Here is a 22,363-nt window from a genome sequence, read left to right as displayed (position 1 = left end):
GAAGAGTTGGTGGACAATTAGAGATGGAAGGAGATGGACAAACAGAGGGCAGCAAAGGAGTTAGATTGAGAAAGGAAAAAGGAGATGGACCGAGAGAGAAGAGGATGAAATAAACAGAGAATGGAAAGGATATGGGAAGAGAGAAATGGGAGGAGGAAATGAACAGAGAGAGGAGAGGAGAAGATGGACAGAGAGGGGGGAGATGGAGATAAGGAGACTGAGGAAGAGATGAAGGGGTAGGAGGAGATGGAGTCAGAGGGGGAGGTGAATATGGACAGAGGGGAAGGAGTAAATGGATTGATGGGATCAGGAGGAGCAGATGGACAGAGAGATGGGGGAGGAGGATATAGTCAGAGAAGTGGGGGATGGAGAAGGTGGACAGAGGGAGGGATGAGAAGGAGAGGGACGGGGACGAAGGAGGAGAAGATGGAAAAAGAGAGATGGCAGGAGGAAGTGGACTAATGCAATAAATACATTCCAGGACCACAACTCAGTTAATAGTAAATTAAATGCTATGCAATGATGCACATTTAGCAATGCTTGCAGCCCTTCAGAAAGAGTGCTGCGAAATTTGTGCACTACAAGTTACTGACGATGAGACGTGGTTTTATTGTTTCATGCCAGAGACTTAATAACAATAAAAGTGTTGAGTGGGACCTACGGTTCTACAACGAAGAGGCAAGCTCGATTTCATCTATTGGAGGTGTCATGACATGAGTTATCCTGGCATGCCAAAACAATTTTATCTTTTTGCTTATCTGGCAAAACTAAAACAATAGCTCTCGAATATTGGTCTTGTGGACCAACTTAAACCAAATACACGGCAGAGGACTCATTGGTCTCTATAAAAAGCAAGTCATGATCCTTTCAGACCAGAAAAACCAGCGGAAATTGGTTTTTTACCTCAGTGATGAAGCAACGGCAGCTGTAGATAGAAATTTTGCTGATCATCCTGAGTGACACAAGTGACAGTTCTGCCGTGCAAGAAGTTGTATTAAAGGGCATTGACCAACAAGAGACCCAAGTGTACTTTTTTCCTAACAAACAAGACTTTTACTGTTAGCGGGAAAGTTCACCTTGTATCGATGTTGGAGCATGGTTGTTACGAAAATCTGTGCCGGTCCGTGTGAGAAACATCATGTTGATTGGGATACCGACAATAGAAGTGGAACAGATACTCACCCTTAGCTTCTGGCCGGTCTCGCCCGTGACTAGCTGCAGTGCCACGTCCGGACAAGAGTGGCCCTCACGGTCTTGGTGAGTAGGACCCAGGGCATCGCTCTCCCACGCAGCGGAGGCTGCGTGTGCGTAGCTGGCGGCAACCGGTGCCTGCGTCATGCGTCCGTTCGTGACCACGCCCGTCGCTTTGCCCCCTTCCTGGACACGCAATGGCAGTCGCCCTTTAGTACCTCAGTCGACAGTCCGGCGTTTAACTATTGTCGAGACGGTGTAAGGAGACTCCTGACAGCTCACAGTGCTATTGCCAGTTTTCGACAGCAAAGCATTAACGGCTGCAAACGAAAACAGTAGACGTCTACAGAGCTGTGAAACACTGAGGCGTTGGCATAGAAAACTAAAAACTAAACTCCTCCAGAGCAGGCCATTAAGGTCCAAAGTCACCGACCGGCCGCCGTGTCATCCTCAGTCCACAGGCGTCACTGGATGCGGATATGCAGGGGCATGTGGTCAGCACACCGTTCTCCCGGCCGTATGTCAGTTTCCGAGACCGGAGCTGCTACTTCTCAATCAAGTAGCCCCTCAGTTTGCCTCATGAGGGCTGAGTATACCCCGCTTGCCAACAGCGCTCGGTAGACCGGATGGTCACCCATCCAAGTGCTATCCCAGCCCGACAGCGCTTAACTTCTGTGATCTGACGGGAACCGGTGTTACCACTGCGGCAAAGTTGTTGGTCGTTGACATAGAGATGTCTTCAAAATTGCGTTAAGTTACTGGTTGAGGTAGGCCAGCAAAGCTGCCTCCCTGGCCCACTGCAACTGTCAGGGCCCAAGTTATGCCGACTCAGTTACAAGCTTTACTACACAACAGAGGTCGCACGGTAATACTATTAGGTTGGTGTACAGTTTCGTAGCGTTTTTCTTTTTATGTCGGCATGCTGTCGCTGAATAATAACATAAATAGGAAATGCAGGGAAACAAAGGTAAAATGTCTGCATGAAAAATGTGAAGAAGACGAAAAAAATGTTTTTGTCGGACGGACTGAATCAGCTTACAGGAAAGTCAAAACAACCCTCAGTGGAATTAAAAGCAAGAGCGGCAACTTTAAGAGTGCAATGGGAATTCCACTGCTAAATGCAGAGGAGAGAGCCTGTAGATGGATAGAGTACACCGAAGGCCTCTTTGGGGGGGGGAGGAGGGGGAGACTTGCCTGATGTGATGGAAGAAGAAACAGGAGCCTATAAAAAAATAGATAAGGTATTCCTGCCTAAGAGGAGTTATTGATATTGTCGCAGAAGAAGCGATGTGGAGTGGTGCAGTGGCTACGCTAATAGATTGTTGCATGGAGGGTCATGGGTTTAAAACTCACCTGAAGTGAAAAATTTTAATTTCTATATTCGGTTCGAGTACATTCTACAAGTATCCACAAATGGCAAGAATCATTTTACTGGAACGTTCTGCAGCTGTATATATACCGTATGTGTTCTGGCTGGAGGCAGTTTGCTCCGCGCTCTTATATGTGCAAGTGCTGAATAAACCTTCGTTAAGTGAAGCTAGTGTTCTTCATTCATCTACTTATACCTTCCTCTACGTCACAATATGAAACATAGGCCCTAATTTGCGGAAGAAATTTCTGAGAATCTACGTCTGGAGCACAGGATTGTATGGTATATGGTAGTGAAACATGGACTTTGGGACAACCGGAACAGAAGATACTCCTAGCATTTGAGATGTGGTTCTAAAGACGAATGATGAAAATTAGGTGCACTGAAAAGGTAAGGAATGAGGAGGTTCAGCGCTGACTCGGAGAGGCAAGGAAAATATGGGAAATATTGACAAGGAGAAGGGACGGGATGGTAGGACATCTATTAAGATATCAGGGAGTAACTTGCATGGTACTAGCAGTTGCAGAGGGAAAAAACTGTAGAGGAAGACAGAGATTGGAATATATCCAGCAAATAAATGAGGATGTAGGTTGCAAGTGCTTCTCTGAGATGAAGAGGTTAGCACAGGAGAGGAATTCCTGGCGGGCCGCATCAAACCAGTCAGAAGAGTGATGACTCAAAAAAAAAAAAAAAAAGAGGTGCGGTTGCTGTGGGTTTATTTAAGGTTTGTCGTTTTCAAATAGTAGTTCAATGTTGCTATTCGAGTTTACATATTCTCAATTTGTCATCTGGATTTAGTGAACGGAACTGTGGACGTTAGAAAATATAGTGCCAACTGGAGAAATCGGAACATTTCCGACATATTCTTCTGTTTGACTTGAGCAGTGGACTGATAGTAGCGGAGACAGCCAGAAATATTTGCACCGTGTACGGCGATAACGTCATTGAACCGAATACGGCAAGGAAATGATTATTTCGTTTTAAGGAGGATCGTTTTGACGTTAGTGACTCTCCACGTTTAGGAAGTTTAGGAAGACCTTCGTTGTTTGATGGACATCGGTTAACGCATTAAACCACAATGATCCACGTCATTGTACTCGAAAACTGACAAATGTAATGAACGGCGATAATCCACCATCCTGCTACATTTGCATGCATGGGGAAGATTCAAAATTGGGGTATGGGTCCCCCATGCTCTAAACCAAAATCACAAAAGTCGGCGGGTGGCTACATGTGCATTTCAGATTGATCGTCATCAATTGGCTCGTGAACAAAACCGACCATTCCTATCCTGTATCGTTACTGATGACGAGAGATTGAGTCTTTATGCTAACATAAGGAAAATAAAGGAATGGCTAAATCCAAACAAAGCGGCAACTAGCCGTACAAAGAACTGCGCAGTCGACAAACGATAATGTTGTCAATGTGATGGAACAGCGAAGGTGTGGTGTACTGCGAATTGCTTCCCCGAAGTGTAGCCATCACTGCTGACATTTACTGTCGACAACTGAGACGTCTTGCAGCCGCAATCCAAGAACAACGCCCAGGAAGACTGCGTTGAGTGAAGCTACTCCACGATAAAGTCTGCCCGCATTCTGGTATACTAACAAAAAATACTATATACGAATTGCGTTGGGTAGTCATTCCGCACCTGATCTTGCGCCTTAAGGTTTTCACCTTTTCCGCACTCTATCGAGCTACAATCAAAGAACTTCCTTTCTGGATGAAAATGCGCTCCCATCATCGCTAGACGAATTATTCGCCTCAAAACTACATCGTTTCTACAGTCGCGGAATCGAAAAGCTAGCCCAGCGTTGGCAGACTACTGTAAATAGTGCAAGAGAATATATTATGTATGGCTAAAATCTCTGTTACGTGTATCTGCTGTGTTTATAAAACTTACGGAAAAATGCTAGCAACTTATGCACCTACTTAATACAAAATAGAGAAAATTTAATTTTTAGCACGTAGACATTCATACAGGACTCCAAAATTTCTAAGTTTCCCGTTATTATCTTTCCAACTGCGACTTACAGGAGAGGGCGTTTTTCAGAGAAATGAGCACAGCCTTTAGCACTCCACTAATAACGAAACTGATCTACGCATCTTGAAAAACAGTAACAGTTTACATCAAAATCTAACAACGGACGAAAATAATAAAATGCAAAATCCTATAGTGGAAGACCAAAACACGATACATAAAAGAACAGCACTTCACAATAATACATTCTATGTGTGCGTCCGAACACACTCACTCACTCTCACACACACACACACACACACACACACACACACACACACACACACACACACAGACACACACACACTACTGGCCATTAAAATTGCTACATCAAGAAGAAATGCAGGTGATAAACGGGTATTCATTGGACAAATATATTATACTAGAACTGACGTGTGATTACATATTCAGGCAATTTGGGTGCATACAACCTGAGAAACCAGTACCCAGAACAAGTAACTCTGGCGGTAATAACGGCCTCGATACGCCTGGGCATTGAGTCAAACAGAGTTTGGCTACCCATGCAGCTTCAACACGATACCACAGTTCATCAAGAGAAGTGACTGGCGTATTGTGACGAGCCAGTTGCTCGGTCACCATTGACCAGACGTTTTCAATTGGTGAGAAGTCTGGAGAATTCGCTGGTCAGGGCAGCAGTCGAACATTTTCTGTATCCAGAAACACCTGCAGCATGCGGTCGTGCATTATCCTGCTGAAATGTAGGGTTTCGCAGGGATCGAATGAAGTGTAGAGCCATGGGTCGGAACACATCTGAAATGTAACGTCCATTGTTCAAAGCGCCGCCAATGCGAACAAGAGGTGACCGAGACGTGTAACCAATGGCATCCCTTACCATCACGCCGGGTGATACGCCAGTATGGCGATGACGAATGCACGCTTCCAATGTGCGTTCACCGCGATGTCGCCAAACACGAATGCGACCATCGTGAAGCTGTAAACAGAACTTGGATTCATCCGAAAAAATGACGTTTTGTAATTCGTGCACCCAGGTTGGTCGTTGAGTACACCATCGCAGGCGCTCCTGTCTGTGATGCAGCGTCAAGGGTAACGGCAGCCATGGTCTCCGAGCTGATAGTCCATGCTGCTGCAAACGTCGTCGAACTGTTCGCGCAGATGGTTGTTGTCTTGCAAACGTCCCCATCTGTTGACTCAGGCATCGAGACGAGGCTGCACGATCCGTTACAGCCATGCGGATAAGATGTTGTCATCTCCACTGCTAGTGATACGAGGCCGTTGGGATCCAGCACGGCGTTCCGTATTACCCTCCTGAACCCATCGATTCCATATTCTGCTAACAGTTATTGGATCTCGACCAACGCGAGCAGCAATGTCGCGATACGATCAACCGCAGTCGCGATAATCTACAATCCGGCCTTTATCAAAGACGGAAACGTGATGGTACGCATTTCTCATCCTTACACGAGGCATCACAACAACGTTTCACCAGGCAACGCCGGTCAACTGCTGTTTGTGTGTGAGAAATGTGATGGAAACTTTCCCCATGTCAGCACCTTGTAGGTGTCTTCACCGGTGCCAACCTTGTATGAATTCTCTGAAAAGCTAATCATTTGCATATCACAGCATCTTGTTCCTGTCGCTTAAATTTCGCGTCTGTAAAACATCATCTTCGTGGTGTAGCAATTTCAATGGCCAGCAGTGTATTTCCCTACCCCATCACACTCAGAGACGTAGGTAATGAACAGAAGTAATCAGAACTCCTGTTACATTTTTTTAAAGCCTTCTCACAATGAGCGATACATTCTCGCGACACACGCGAAACAGCAAGATGGCGTAATGTTTTGAGTTACGACCGAAGTGTAACAGTAATGTCTTTCCGTGTTTGAAAACAACTACAAGCCTGACAACGAACGTGAGTACATCACAGATAACTAAGAGCCTAGTGCACACCAGATCACGTCCACAACCCCACCTGCACTTCACGCCTCGCTCGAGCCAGCGATACACCGGTTAGTATCCTGGTAGCGGAAAAATTTTCACTGCCGCTATTTTGCCGGCAAGGGGAGGAGCGATGGTGGCATGGAGTTCCTAATCTCTGGACTTTGTGCCAGTGCCCTAGTTCAATTACGAAACGTGAAGTGACAGCATGTGACACTGTTGACGGACGTTAAGCTCGGCGGCCACTTTGGTGCTACATGCGAGGAACTTGTTATGTGCCGGCACCGGATTTCACTCCCTCCAGTCACTCGTCATCCTAAAACGCAAACGTTACAATACATTCCACACACAGACATACAATACGTACAAGTCGTATTACAAATATTTTAATGGAGCTTACTTCAAAGAAACAAACAAAATACCATTGCAATTCACAATAGTATAACTCTGACTATGTAATTTCACTTTTTCATAGTAGTGAAAAGCAGCCTTTCATACAGTTGCATAAGACATGCTGTATGATGAAGAAACAGCAACAAAACTCAGAAAATACGCCGGAAATAACGCAAACAAATGTAGAAGCCATAATGTGTAACTAAATAAGGTATTAGAAAACCACTCACCCAATACAATACCTGGAACCAAATGGAACACATGTAATAACGTTTTATAACGTTTACAACTACGTTAATTTCACATTTAAGAATTAAAAGCTCACTGATGGAAGCGCTATTGTCGCTGAAACCAGTTTGGGAAACAAAATGAATGGAAGAAACATTTTCTGCACAAAGACAGACCCGCAATCGCATATTGATGTGTTTATGCAAGCACGTACAAACGGAAGAGTTTTAAGCTAAAATGATTGTTTACTACATTGTATGATGTGCATCTCCGTATTTGATGTTAGACGATAGCCTAAAGTAGAGACGGAATGTTTCCTGGCACATCCTCATGTGTTATTTTCCTTTTTTCATTAATATTAACAATTTTATCTGAAATACATAAACTTTTATGCTTGTATCGTTCTACGTGTATATTTTCTGCTGTATGATTACTATGCCCGGACGGGTTGTGTAACATCAGAGAAAGCGACACTTGAAGGGAAATGCAATGAGGGAAAGACATACAGGATTAGAGCGACTCAAGGAGTAACAACTAGGTAAAAGTAGAATAAAGAAGTGTGTTAGCAAGTGATAAAAGTCGTTGAGATTCTGAAAGCTATTTCTGAGCAAAGCGCAGCTGCTGTGTGAGGAACAGAAGGAGGAAAAATGTACCTTTTTAAATGGATTACGATGAGTGATAATTAATCAATGAAAAATACTTTTGGTGTGGCATGGCTCATCCAATGGTTTTCATATACATCCACACGATTATTCAGAAGTTCACAATTAAGTGTATTGGAAGAGGGTTCATCGAAACACATTCAAGCTGTTTGTCTATCGATCCACTCTCGAACAGGGTGCGGGAAAAACCATCACATAATTTTTATTTTTTATTAATTTGTGGTAACGTCTTACGGGACCAAACTGCTGAGGTCATCGGTCCCTAAGCGTACGCACTATTTAATCTAATTTAAACTAATTTACGCTAAGGACAACACACACACCCAAGCCCGAAGAAGGAGTCGAACCTTCGACGGGGGGCCCCGGGCGAACCGTGACAAGACGCCTCAGACCGCACGGCTACCCTGTACGGCTATAAATCTTTCCGTGCGAACTCTGATTTCACTTATTCTGTTCTGATGGTAATTTCTCTTTATGCAGGTGCGTGCCAACAAAATATTTTCTCATTCGGAGGAGAAAGTTGACTGAAATTTAATGAGGAGAGCCCTCTGCAACGAAAAACGCTTGCCAACCCATTTCACGTGTCGTATCCATGGCACTCTTTCTCTACTTCACGACAGCAGAAAAAGAGCTGCTCTTCTTTGAACTTTTTTTAAGTCCTCCATCAATCTTATCTGATGCGTATCCCACAACGTGCAGCAATAGACTCCAGTAGAGGATGGAACAGCGCAGTATACACCTACTGCACTCTCTAAGTGTTCAGCTAATAAACCTCGGTCTTTTATTCGCTTTTCCCAGAACATTATCTATGTGATCGTTTCAATTTACGTTATTCGTAATTATAACCCCTAAGTATTTACTTCAGCTTACAGCCTTACCGTGTAACAGAAGTTAAGGGGATTCCTTCTAGTGCTCATGTGGATGACTTCATACTTTTCCTTATTGATAGTCAAGTGCCACTTTTCGCAACATACAGACATCGTGTCTAAATCATTTTGCAATTGGTAGCATATGTCTCTTTTCAGAATAATAAATGATTGCCGTCCTGTAGTTACACATCGGGCACTGCAATTAAATATCACTGAACATCAGCGATTGTAGGTAAACTGAAAAAGTTTCTTCCATCTGGATTTTGCTTCACGGAGAACTCTCAAATCATTTTTCTTCTCAGAAAATTTGTTTGATTCAAGAAAATTTGTCGTCTAAGTATTTATTTTCTAACTATCTGTGTAAAATCAAGAAATGCGTCATACCACCTCAGCAAAATCAGCGAGGGTAGGGAACGCAGTTTCAGCCACTACCTATACACATCATCAGGTACGAGAGGGTTCTTCAAGCGTACCTTAGGCATCGAAAATCATTGACAAACAGAGTGAACAAAATAGTCTCGTACACATATCAAGAACCAACACACAGTTTAAAGTCATCCTTCTCTCATGCAGCAGAATAAAATGGTTTACTGATAATTAAACTCGTAGTCAAAATTAACGATACAGTTAATATATTTCTTTGGTTGTTTCTGAGTACAGGTGATTTAAAAGTAGCAATCATAGGTAACAATCCCCATCCCAAAGATTCCCAGCTTACATTCGCTCAAATGGTTCAAATGGCTCTGAGCACTATGGGACTTAACTGCTGTGGTTATCAGTCCCCTAGAACGTAGAACTACTTAAACCTAACTAACCTAAGGACATCACACACATCCATGCCCGAGGCAGGATTCGAACCTGCGACCGTAGCGGTCACGCGGTTCCAGACTGTAGCGCCTACAAACGCACGGCCACTCCGGCCGGCTTGCATTCGCTCAGTTCCACTTCCAGCTTCCTAGGATATTTAGCTCTTTTAGTGTTTTAACGGTTCACGTTGCTCTCACAAGTTGGAACTAGTAGTAAACTAAAAGCTAAATACACAGTCAAGGGACCAAATTCCGCAATAACGCCCTGAAACACTATTCCTCTCCCGACCCCACACTGTTTCGCAACAGGCTGCGTGGAAAAGCGCGTTCTTGAGGCACGCTAAGCATACGACTTTTCGAGTCCTAATGTTCCATGAACTTAAAAGCACTATGTAACCATCGTCATAAGGCATCCATGATCGTTTATGACTACACAGTCTGTGTAAAACCACGTCAGTTCCACGAATTAAGACGTTCTGATTGTATTTTAGAGAGCTCTTTAAAATGTTTAACGCACATATTCATTGAGTTTATATGTTTAAATGAAGTATGTTAATGTCCACACCAGTATAAGCGGAATCATAACCACATTTGTCCATTGTTTCACTTATCAAGAATCAACAGGTGTTTCTCAATACAGTTTAATGTTTTACGACATTTAAACCAAATGGTCACTTCGTCGTGAATGAGCCGCGTGAGATACTAGAAGTGCGCAGTCAGAACTGTAACGTTGCACCCTATGTGCGCGTAGAAGAGCAACCTAACGTCAGCAGGGACGCAAAGAAGCAGGAGCCGGCTGTAGAAGAAGCTTCTGGAAGGAATAGAGGTGAGCTGCTGAAGATTCCGAACTCGGTTTTGCCTCAGAGGCTGGACCTGGGTTATTCTGCCCCGGGACGGGACATAGTTTTTCGTGGCACTTAACTGCAACGGTACATGCAAGACTGCACAACATAGTCAATGTGTTAGTGCCTCGTAGGATTCGAGAGTAGTTTCCTATCCTAGTTTGTTTTTCAGTGTCAGTCATTTATCAGAGTTCCTCGTCCTCTTCTCACCGAGTTTCCTTATCTGAACACATTTCCAATTTATATTCTCAGGCACCAAATGTACGGGTTTGATAGTTAGGGTGCTGTTCGTCAAACACAAAGCGTGTTTGACATGTTTGCTATAAATTTTGGTTGACAGAAAGTATAAGAAGATGACGGACGTTGTTTGCGTCGACGTGGGAGCGCGTACGATCAGTGAAATGGAGTTTTATTGCTATTTATCTGACTGTATCGTGAGTCTCTACAACTGTGGAAACGATGATCAAACATAAAAACAAAATATCACTGGCAATTACCTACATGGTAGAGCAGGAAGAGGTGAAAAATAAAATAATATTCTATGTTAAACATTAGCGGGAGTTCAATAAAATACAAAATTCTAAGTTCTCCTGTTCTTCCGCGGACGATGTAGGGTTTATGTCCCCACGTTGAGGTGTTTTAATTGACTGTCATTAGGGAACCAAGTAGAAGAGAATAAAGCTTCGCATATCTCTCCCCTTTCTCGACGTGAGGGCAAGGTAACTCGAAACAAGTATTTAATAACTTGTTCAATTTGTGGTGGTGGTGGTTAGTGTTTAACGTCCCGTCGACAATGAGGTCATTAGAGACGGAGCGCAAGCTCGGGTTAGGGAAGGATTGGGAAGGAAATCGGCCGTGCCCTTTCAAAGGAACCATCCCGGCATCTGCATGAAACGATTTAGGGAAATCACGGAAAACCTAAATCAGGATGGCTGGAGACGGGATTGAACCGTCGTCCTCCCGAATGCGAGTCCAGTGTGCTAACCACTGCGCCACCTCGCTCGGTGTTCAATTTGTCTATTTCACTGTCTGTTCATCAAAATCTGATGCAATCATCAGGTCCCGAGTGTAACAGTTCCTGTAACAGCTTTTTATGTGTATATTTCTCTTTCATTTCAAACAATGCCCTGGAGCAGTGCCTCGTTCTCATATTCGTCTTCAAACACCGTGCCAAAGTTAACGTTAAAAATGAATTATTTGCATTTTTAACCATTCCCACTAGTGTCAAAAAAATCATAAAGAAATAGCGTCTGCTTGAAAAGTGAGGTTAAACTGTCAAAGTTTGTTGGTAACTGTACGGACTTGTCTGACAGATCCGTTGCTAGACAAGAGCGAATATCACAATCAAGTCTGATCGTATGCGGGAATCTTAAAACTGGCTACACAAACGCATTCACAGATGATGAGAGAAGTTTTCTAACAAGGGAACCTCCCCATCGCACCCCCCTCAGATTTAGCTATAAATTGACACAGTGGATAGGCCTTGAAAAACTAAACACAGATCAGTCGAGAAAACAGGAAGAAGTTGTGTGGAACTATGAAAAAGTAAGCAAAATATACAAACTGAGTAGTCCATGTGCAAGATAGGCAACATCAAGGACAAGATAAGCTGAGGAGCGCCGTGGTCCCGTGGTTAGAGTGAGCAACTGCGGAACGAGAGGTCCTTGGTTCGAGTCCTCCCTCGAGTGAAAATTTTACTTTATTTTCGCAAAGTTACGATCTGTCCGTTCATTCATTGACGTCTCTGTTGACTGTAATAAGTTTAGTGTCTGTGTTTTGCGACCGCACCGCAAAACCGTGCGATTAGTAGACGAAAGGACGTGCCTCTCCAATAGGAACCGAAAACATTTGATCGCAAGGTCATAGGTCAACCGATTCCTCCACAGGAAAACACGTCTGATATATTCTTCACGACACTGGTGACGGCATGTGCGTCACATGACAGGAATATTTTGTCGACCCACCTAACTTGCACATTAGGCGAATGGGTAAAAAGATTCTTCTACCTTGCCCGATTTAGGTTTTCTTGTGGATGTGATAATCACTCCCAAAAAAGTGATGAAAACATAAGAGTTTGTCACATACACTGCAACAAATGAATGCAACAGTTTCACAGTCACACAGTTTTTCCTGTGCTCTGTCAAAACATATGTTTTTTACGTTTTCAAATGTTTCCGTGCGTAGACCGTCAAATTCTGCATATGACCAAGTAAATCTCAACATGTCCTGGAATTTTGGACAGCGAAGTTGATTATGTGTGAGTGCCTGAACTTTGATAATTATCTGAAAATAAAAAATTAAATTTTTCACTCGAGAGAAGATTTGAACCAAGGACCTCTCGTTCCGCAGCTGCTCACGCTAACCACGGGACCACGGCGCTCGTAAGCTGAAACTCTCCATGATGTTGCCTAGCTTGCACATGGACTAGTCAGTTTGTATATTTTGCTTATTTTTTTCATAGTTCCACACAACTTCTTCCTGTTTTCTCGATTGATCTGTGTTCAGTTTTTCAAGGCCTATCCCTGTGCCAACTTATAACTAAATCTGAGGGGGGTGCGATGGGGAGGTTCCCTTGTAAGAGCTCGTAAAGTGCTAGACAGTTGTGCCAGCTTAAGCCAATATGAACGTGACTTATGTCCGGGACGGCTGTATAACTCCTAATTTCTCAGTCAGATTTGGTAACTTCCACATTTGTGCTTTACGTGAGCTTATAATGAAATGAAATATCGTGTGGCTAGGGCCTCCCGTCATGTAGACCGGTCGCCTAAATATCACATATCCAACTCACACCACATTGTTGAGTATAGTGCCGAGTGGTGATTCAATCCGCTAACAAGCTGTTACATAAAGCAGCATTATTTCAGCACTCTATCAGTCAGGGATGTCAAAGACTTTGTGTGCATCTCCGTATTTGATTGCTGGACCGAACGATCTAAGAAACTGAGCTTGTTTTCGTTGAGTAGTATTTTAATCTCTATCAGTTTTCTGTTGATTCGGTAAATAATTTTGGGTAAATTTATAAAAAATGACTGCAGATAGAAAACCGTGTTTGCCAATCCACATTCAGGACGTTATATTCCTAATGAGCAATGTAAAATGTAAAAACGTATTTCGTCTAGTTGTATGTTACAGTAAATTTAGAGCATATATTACCCTAGTAACCACATCTGAAACATCGGCTAACCGAAAGCCTTCCAATCGAAAATTCAAATTTGTGCTCGCATCATGTAGAATTCCCGCTGCCGCTGGGCCTTAGTTAGGCAGTTTCCAGTCTCTGCCACCCGTCACTGTTGCTGGTCTTCATTGACGTCTGAACCTAAGTTAATCACAGAGAGTGTCGTTAGGAATGGCGTCTAAATTTAGATGCGTAGCTCTTAATGATCCCGATAACCTTAAAAAGCTAGATCCGCGGAAAAAAAAGTTCTAGTGAACCAAGCTTGCTTGGGAATATGGAGCTGTATTAAAAACAAATGTGACTTCATTAAAAAATTTGCGAGTGTCATCGACACCGAAGATGCAAGAAGTTAGGATTTTGACTTAGAAGTTCTCATGTGATTTATGCAGGTGAACGGACAATAAATGGACTTTTGATTTGTGAAAAAGATGCTGAGAGTAAAGACTTATAAGGAATGACAAATTTCTCTACAGTACAGATAAAGAAAGGAACGTGTGGCAAACACTGGTATGAAGAAGGAACAGGATGATTGAATGCGCATTAAGACATCAGAGGCTACCTTCCATGTCACCAGAGATAGTTTCAGACTGTGAAAGGAGCTGGAGATACGTATATTGGAATATGCCCCAAAAATACCGGAGGACGTAGGTTGCAAGCGCTATTCTAATATGAAAGGGTTAACACGAGAGTGGAATTTGTGGCGGGCCGCATGGAACCAGTCTGAAGATTAATGGAAAACAGAAAGCCTTCCCAGGAATTTTTTTTAGATTTTTCTTTCAGTAGAGCCCTCACAAATAATGCGTCCATTATATTTGTACTGAGGAATCAGTTTCACGTAACACGTGTTATGACTCGCTGAATAGCCCATGCATTCTTGTGCTATACCTCCGCCGAGTATGAGGAATACTGCACAATCACAGTGCGGAAAGTTATTGCAAATGTTCGGTAGCGTGGCTCATCCGTAGCGCTAGTCAAAACATTACTGTCAAAAGAAGGCTCAAGCCAAAATTAACTAAACAGAATCATTGTGTTTCTGCTAATAGTCTACGTGTGGGGTTTACAGCTTACTACTTTGGCTATATTGTCAATATACCATTCGAAGAAATTCTAATGCCTTTACTAATGTATTTAGTTTGACAGGGTCTTCTAATCATTTACAGCTGTAAATAAATTACAGTGTTAGACTTTTGTTCAATCCTACAAGTAAAGTTTTTATGTTTGCGCAAAGCTGTAACTCAATAACGCGTATATGCTTGAAGATGGAACGACAACTTCAGAGAAACAATATAGAAACTAGAACCCAGGTTCATATGGAGGTAGGGCATAAGTTACATCTTCTAGGTAAATACCATAAAATAACATTACGTAACATAATGGTTAGTCGTGACACTGGTTGACACGTGTAGCATTACAGTTTTTGTTTATTTACATTAAATACAAACAATTACATATCGAGCATTCCGTATTGAACTAAAGACAACTGTTTGTTGTCGACTGTTAATTCATTTCTGTTTGGCCGATGTTCTCTAGTGGTACCATCATTTTCGCTGTAAACGGTACGTAATGTCAATTAGGATCATGATCTCATTTTAAAAAAGCTTTCTAAAATTTGAAATACCTCCAAATGGAACTGTGCGATCTTTTAAATGTTTTATATAACAGTTTCTCACGACCAAAATCGCTTAAAAATTACCATGCTCACACTGCCGGTTTCGGCACCTGACAGTCTTCTTCATATGCAATTATCTTGTTGAAACTTTCAAGATGAAGCTTACAAAACAATGAAAACAACTTCCTATTTGCTCTTCACTTACAGATCCATAGGTGTATCACAAATTCTACTAAAAGTATCATTTATGTACAGATGGACTTAGTCCTTGATATGAAATTATATTAAATAATACAGTGGATCGCCGATTGTATGGACCAACTGGAGACGAAGGTTTGTTTGAATAATAAATTTTTAGGATAACCGATCAGTTAGTGAGGCATTCTGTATCAATGTTCATAGTAATATGAAGCCGGACAGTGTGGCCGAGAGGTTCTAGGCGCTTCATTCTGGAACCGCGTGACCGCTACGGTCTCAGGCTCGAATTCTGCTTCGGGCATGGATATGTGTAATGTCCTCAGGTTAGTTAGGTTTAAGTAGTTCTAAGATCTAGGGGACTGATGACCTCAGATGGTAAGTCCCATAGTGGGCTCTGGCTCTGAGCACTATGGGAGTCCCATAGTGCTCAGAGCCATTTGAACCATTTTTGAGAAATACTAAACACAAAAACAATGAATTATACACAAAACTATACACACATATTTCTTATCAAACGTCATTCAGGTAACATTGAACGCTAACTAAATACCCTAGTTTGAAAAGTTCAGAATGGACGTTAAAATAGCCATATTAGTTAGGAAAATAACTCTTGTTTTTCAGATCTCAGATCCGTTCTTTTTCCGCTAAATATTTTAAAGATTGCAATTGAGCAGCGTCATAGTCTTATCGGTGTCTAAACTACTTCGTATCTCTCTCAAGGTAGTTAAAATCTTACCCACACAATAGCCCCTTTATAGCATTGATGATAAGCTCTTCCTCGTTTTTGCAAGGTTCTCGGATATTTAGTCTTGAGTTTGGAGGCATTTTCTTTCCGCATAAACCAGTTTCATTTGCTTTCTAGACATTTGTTGCAATTTTTGGTAGTCTTTTTTATCAATAGTGTTTAAAAATATAGCAATGTTGCTCTGCTTCCGACAGTGTTTCACCCGTTGAGCTCCGCAACTACATGCCTAGATTTGAAACGTATGAGCCATCCGGCAGTTCCTTTAAAATCAGTCTCATGGATTTTATACACCACTTGGTTGCCACTTACCCCAATGAAATTAGATCGCAAGTCGAAGAAAGATGTGTTAAATACTCTAATACTTGATCCTACATGTCACCCATGTCGACTGCCGCATCTTCTGCTATCATGTCTTCCTACATTGTCTTTCTTTTTTTTAGTGTTGTGACTGGTTTGATGCAGCTCACCACGAATTCCTCCTCTGTGCCAACATCTTCGTCTCAGAGTAGTACTTGCAAAATATGTTGTCAGTTATTTCCTTGCATGTATCCCAATCTGTCTTCCTTTACAGTTTCCACCCTCTACAGCTCCTAGTGCAATATAAGTTATTCCCTGATGTTTTAACAGATGCCCTATCACCCTGTCCCTTCTTCTTGTCAGTGTTTTCCATGCATGGCTTTCATCGCCGATTTTGCGGAGAGCTTCCTCATTGCTTACCTTATCAGCCCACCTAATTTTCAACATTCTTCTGAAGCACAATATCTCAAATGCTTCTATTCTCTTCAATACCGGTTCTCCCACAGTCCAAGTCTCACTGCCATACAATGCTGTGCTCCATAGTACATTCTCAGAAATTTCTTCCTCAAATTCAGACACATGTTTCATACTAGTAGACTTCTCTCGGCCAGGAATGCCATTTTTGCCAGTGCTAGTGTGCTGTTAACATCGAGTATAGATTTAAGTGTCAGGAAGTCGTTTCTGAGAGTATTTGTATGGAGTGTAGCCATGTATGGAAGTGAAACATGGACGATAACCAGTTTGGACAAGAAGAGAATAGAAGCTTTCGAAATGTGGTGCTACAGAAGAATGCTGAAGATAAGGTGGGTAGATCACGTAACTAATGAGGAGGTATTGAATAGGATTGGGGAGAAGAGAAGTTTGTGGCACAACTTGACTAGAAGAAGGGATCGGTTGGTAGGACATGTTTTGAGGCATCAATGGATCACAAATTTAGCATTGGAGGGCAGCGTGGAGGGTAAAAATCGTAGAGGGAGACCAAGAGATGAATACACTAAGCAGATTCAGAAGGATGTAGGTTGCAGTAGGTACTGGGAGATGAAGAAGCTTGCACAGGATAGAGTGGCATGGAGAGCTGCATCAAACCAGTCTCAGGACTGAAGACCACAACAACAACAACAGTGTGCTGTTGATGTCATGATTGTCCCGCCCATCATGTGCTATTTATTTTCCTGCCTAGATAGCAGAATTCCTTAACTTAGTCTTCTGCGTGATCACCAATTAAGATAATAAGTGTCTCACTATTTTCATTTCTACTCTTTCTCGTTACTTTCGTCCTTCTTCGATTTACTCTCAATTTATACTCTGTACTCATTAAACTGCACATTCCATTCAACAGTCACTGTAATTCTTCTTCACTTTCACTGACGATAGCAATGTCATCAGCGAATCCTAACATTTATATCTTTTTCTTTGAATCTTAATTCCACTCTGGAACCATTCTTTTATTTCATTCATTGCTTCTTTGACGTACAGATTGAAGAGCAGAGACGATAGACTACATCCTTGTCTTACACGGTTTTCAATCCGTGCACATTGTTCTTCGTCTTCCACTTTTATTGTTCCCTCGTGGTTCTAGTACACATAGTATATTATCCGTCTATCCCCATAGCTTACCCCTATTTCTCTCAGGATTTAGAACTTCTTGTACCATTTTGCTTTGTGGAATGGTTTTTCCAAATCGACAAATCCTATGAAAGTCTTGATTTTCCTTCATTCTCGGTTACAGTATCAGCTCCAGCGTCAGAATAGTCTCCCTGGTGCCTTTGCCTTTTTTAAAATCAAACTGATCGTCATATAACAGATCCTGAATTTTTTTTCCGTTCTTCTGTACATTACTCTTGTCACCAACTTGGAGGCATGAACTGTTAATGTGATTGTGCGATAATTCTCGCACTTGTCGGTTCTTGCAATATTGCGTTCTTTAATAGATGTAACTTCGTGTGCACATGCGATATAATGGTTACAAATTAGACCCATGCAATACTTGGTTTAACAACGAATATCAACAGCGCCAGTGTAAATCGATAAATATCCTCCAGCTCCGACTGAAGACTGTTGGTGGATGATATACCGCCGGACTCATACATTCTTCACACCAAAGTGAATAATCTTATTGTTACTACTACCCCAATGATTTTAGAATTTCCGTTGGAATATTATCCATCCCTTCTGCGTTATTTGAGTTCACGTCTTCCAAAGCTCTTCTAAATTCTTATTGTAATACTGTATTCCATAACTCTTCCCTATCGACTATCGACTCATGTTTCTTCTTCTACCACGTCGCCAGGTAATTGCTCCCCCTGACAGAACCCCTCAGTGTACGGTTTCCACCTATCCGTTATCTCCTCTGCATTTAACAATGTATTCCCATTGCATTCTTAGTGTTACCGTCCTTGCTTTCAACTTCACCGAAGGCTGCTTTTTGACCTTTCTATATGCTGAGTCAGGGCTTCAGAGAATAATTACTTTTTAGATTTTTTCACGTTCTCCTTAGCTTTTCTGACTTACTATTTATTTCATTCCTTAGTGGACTGTATTTATGCATTCTTGAATATCTCTGAACATGTTAGTACTTCCTTCTTCCGTTTATTCGACTGAAGTATTTCTTCTGGTACCCACTGTTTCCTCACAGTTGTTCCATGTGTGTGCGTTTTTTCTCTGCGGCTTTTATGATTGCCCTTGTTAAAGATGTCTATTCCTCTTCAGTTTAACTGGCTCTGATCTAGACATTATCGCAGTATCTACAGCCACAGAGAACTTCAAGCGTACCTCTTCATTCCTTAGTACTTTCATATCCCTCTTCTTCCCGAATTGATTCTTCCTGACTGGTATTTTAAACTTCGACCTTCTCTTCATCATTACCAAATTGTGGTCTGCACCTGGGTATCCCTTACAATCCGGTATCTGATTTCCCAACCTCTGCCTGACGATGACGTAATCTAACTGAAATTTTCCTGTATCTCCCGGCGTTTTCCAAGTGTACTTCCTGCTCTTGAGATTCTTGAACCTAGTGTTAGCTATTACTCGCTGTTACTTGTTGCGGAACTCAAGTAATCTTTGTCTCCCGTTGCCCCTACCAAGCTCGTATTCTCCAGTAACTCCCTTTCCTAGAACTGCATTATCCGTTCAATATCTTCATATACTTTCGGTATCTCTTCACCTTCGGCTTGCGACGTCGGCGCATATACCTGTAATATTGTTGTCGGTGTTGGTTTGTTGTGGCTTAATATGAGAACAACCCTGTCACTGAACTGTTCACAGTAACTCCCTCTGCGTCCCACTTTTCTATACATAATGAATCCACTATTTTCTGCTGCTGTTGATATTACCCCATACTTGTCTGACCAGGAATCCTTGTCTTGTCCGCAGTTCGTGGTCGTGCGGTAGCGTTCTCGCTTCCCGCGCCCGGGTTCCCGGGTTCGATTCCCGGCGGGGACAGGGATTTTCTCTGCCTCGTGATGACTGGGTGTTGTATGATGTCCTTAGGTTAGTTAGGTTTAAGTAGTTCTAAGTTCTAGGAGACTGATGGCCTCAGATGTTAAGTCCCATAGTGCTCAGAGCCAATCCTTGTCTTCTTTCCGTTTCACTCCACTGACGTCCACTATCCGTAGAATGAGCCTCACCTTTCTCCTTTATAGATTGTCTCCCTGTCCAATCACGTTTAAACTTCTGACAGTCCACGCCCCGACTCGTAGAACATTATCCTTTCGTTGGTTATTCAATCTTTTTCTCTTGGTCATTTCCCCCTTGGTAGTCCATTACTGGAGATCCGAATGGGGTATTAGTCCGGAATCTTTTACCAATGGAGAGTTCACCATGACACTATTTAAATTACAGGCCACACATCCCGTGGAAGACATTACGTGTCTTTAATGCAGTGGTTTCTATTGCCTTCTGCGTCCTCATGTCGTTGATCACCAATGATTAGGCCGCGTTTTAGTGGCAGTGTTCCACTCCAAGGGCAAGGGGGTCCCCTGAACATCGTCTGCTCCTTCGCCTTCTTTGACATGGCCACTGGTAGAATGAGAGCGACTTTTTATGCCAAAATCCTTCGGCCACCATAGCTGAAGAATATTATTCGTAATTTGAATAGGGCTGGTCTGTAACGCAGGAGGCAAGCCGTTATACTAGGCAAAGACGCTTCTCAGTCGAAAAAAGGCAGACTTAGGCTCTTAAGTTGTACCACGTTGTGTTAGTCACCGGAAGGTCCCCTCCGGCATCATTATGAATAGTTACTATTAGAGTATTTTGTGAAATTACGTGTATATTGCAAGGTTAAGTGGATTCACTGCACAATGATTAGCAATAAACAATAAAATAATTTTACTCTATTAATAATAGAAGCTACCCTAAGCCAAGGACATGGAGGCCTTCCGCGTCGGAAGACTTTAGTCACATAAGATTAGTGTGCGCTGCTGTTGTTGTTCTGTATCTACATATGTACCTATTGCCTCTCCTAGGTGTCATAAAGTGTATTGCCTTTGGTGTTTGGGCAGAAGTTTGCTATTTAGTATTTCCATGGTGTAGATATCGTCAGTAACCGTCTCTCGTTTAGTGTGTCGTCCAGTCAATAGAAAACGTCTATTGTTTCTTCATTAAAAATAAAATGTTTTATTGAAGTGGAATATTTCCAGCCTATTAGATCAGTACAGGCGCATAATTAATCTAGAGCAATATTTAGTTTAACGATACTTCCTATACATGCATCACAGCGACAGAAAAAAAATAAACCTTCTCTTGCCCCTTCCTTGCCGGAGCCAGACGTGCTCATAAAATGCATCTCGCTGTGTCTGCTGCCGATATGCATCAACTGTATTCAGTAGGTGCTGGAGAATATTTTTCGATTTACAGTGTCGCTGTTGATATTCATCATTATACTAAGCGTACCAAGTCTTGCACTACCTTGCCCGAAAGGCTAGCCATGGGAAATTCCCTATCCGGCATTTTGCTGCAATTTTCCTTCATCACTTGGTGCACTGATTTTTCGAAAGGAAGTCAGCAATATACAGCAGAATTCAGCGCTGTTATCGCAATGTGGAAGAAGCCAATTTGTTAATTATAGGAGATCAAAGTGATGTTAATGACGCAGTGCAGAGAATGGCTGTAACTCACGCAGTAATTAGATTTACAGCTGACGAAGCGATGAATTACCTGGATGTTACGGATGCAACAGAGGCGGACAAACACCGTTTCATCGTGCGCAGTAAACGTCCTTGTACAAACATTACTATTGATTCAAAGTCCTTGCTCAGTGGTAGACTTTCTAGTGCGATTAATAAATTATTAAAACTGCCACTAAGCGAGGAAGAAAAGAACAAAGAAATTAGTATTATAAAATGAGTTGCAGTAAGCAAATGGTATCCAGTTTCAACAATAACAATTACGCTACATAAAAATAAAAGACAACAACAACAACCTAAAATCAATGACATTAAGCTATCAGGTAAAGAGGAAAGCAAGAAAATCGTCCAAATGCCCATTAATTAAAAAGGACTAGTGTCAGAAGCAATTGCTAGACTGTTTCGCAGTACAGTTTGCTTATAGGGCTTAACACGAATAACATTCTTCTCTTCAAATCGATGCATTGAGTGAATAATAAAGCTTCAAATTCGCGGCAACAAGTCTACGTAAAATAAAGTGTGGAAACACTACAAATGCTCACGTAGGTCACACAGATAGCATGTTTGAAGTACGTTTCAAAAAGCACCCTTTAGTACACAATAATAAAACACCGTTTGGTGGACATCTTCTGACATCGAGGCGCTCTGTTGGAACCATTGATACGCATTTGGAAGAACTATACAGTGAACATTAGGAGCATCTCCTGACGATTTTGGATGAAATTAAGGTTGCTGAACATCGTTTACAAGAGCCTGACAACACGTTAAATGAGCAGAACAGTTTTACTTAAAGTCAATTTTGTAGGAACTCTGAGGTCTCTTCCAGTGGACCACTTCGGCTCAACGCCCTTATTTGAACCAAGAAGGGACAACGGCGGTGGTTCGACTCTCACACCAAGCCGGCGTGGCGACTGGCTTC

At 42.2% G+C, this 22,363-nt stretch overlaps 1 protein-coding gene and 1 pseudogene across 1 annotated transcript in view; both read right to left on the bottom strand.

Moving 5' to 3' along the window:
- LOC126252474 (membrane-bound alkaline phosphatase-like) overlaps window positions 1–22,363 on the bottom strand; it is a 188,785-nt gene that overhangs the window by 130,014 nt on the left and 36,408 nt on the right. Inside the window, exon 3 of the mRNA XM_049953368.1 lies at window positions 1,183–1,377. Within this exon, the coding sequence (XP_049809325.1) occupies window positions 1,183–1,377 (195 nt within the window). The remainder of the gene's footprint in view (window positions 1–1,182; window positions 1,378–22,363) is intronic.
- LOC126254871 (5S ribosomal RNA) lies at window positions 1,794–1,911 on the bottom strand (annotated as a pseudogene).

The sequence above is a fragment of the Schistocerca nitens genome, chromosome 4 (genome assembly GCF_023898315.1).
Source record: "Schistocerca nitens isolate TAMUIC-IGC-003100 chromosome 4, iqSchNite1.1, whole genome shotgun sequence".
NCBI lineage: Eukaryota > Metazoa > Arthropoda > Insecta > Orthoptera > Acrididae > Schistocerca > Schistocerca nitens.
This window is presented reverse-complemented; position numbering and strand designations above follow the sequence as displayed.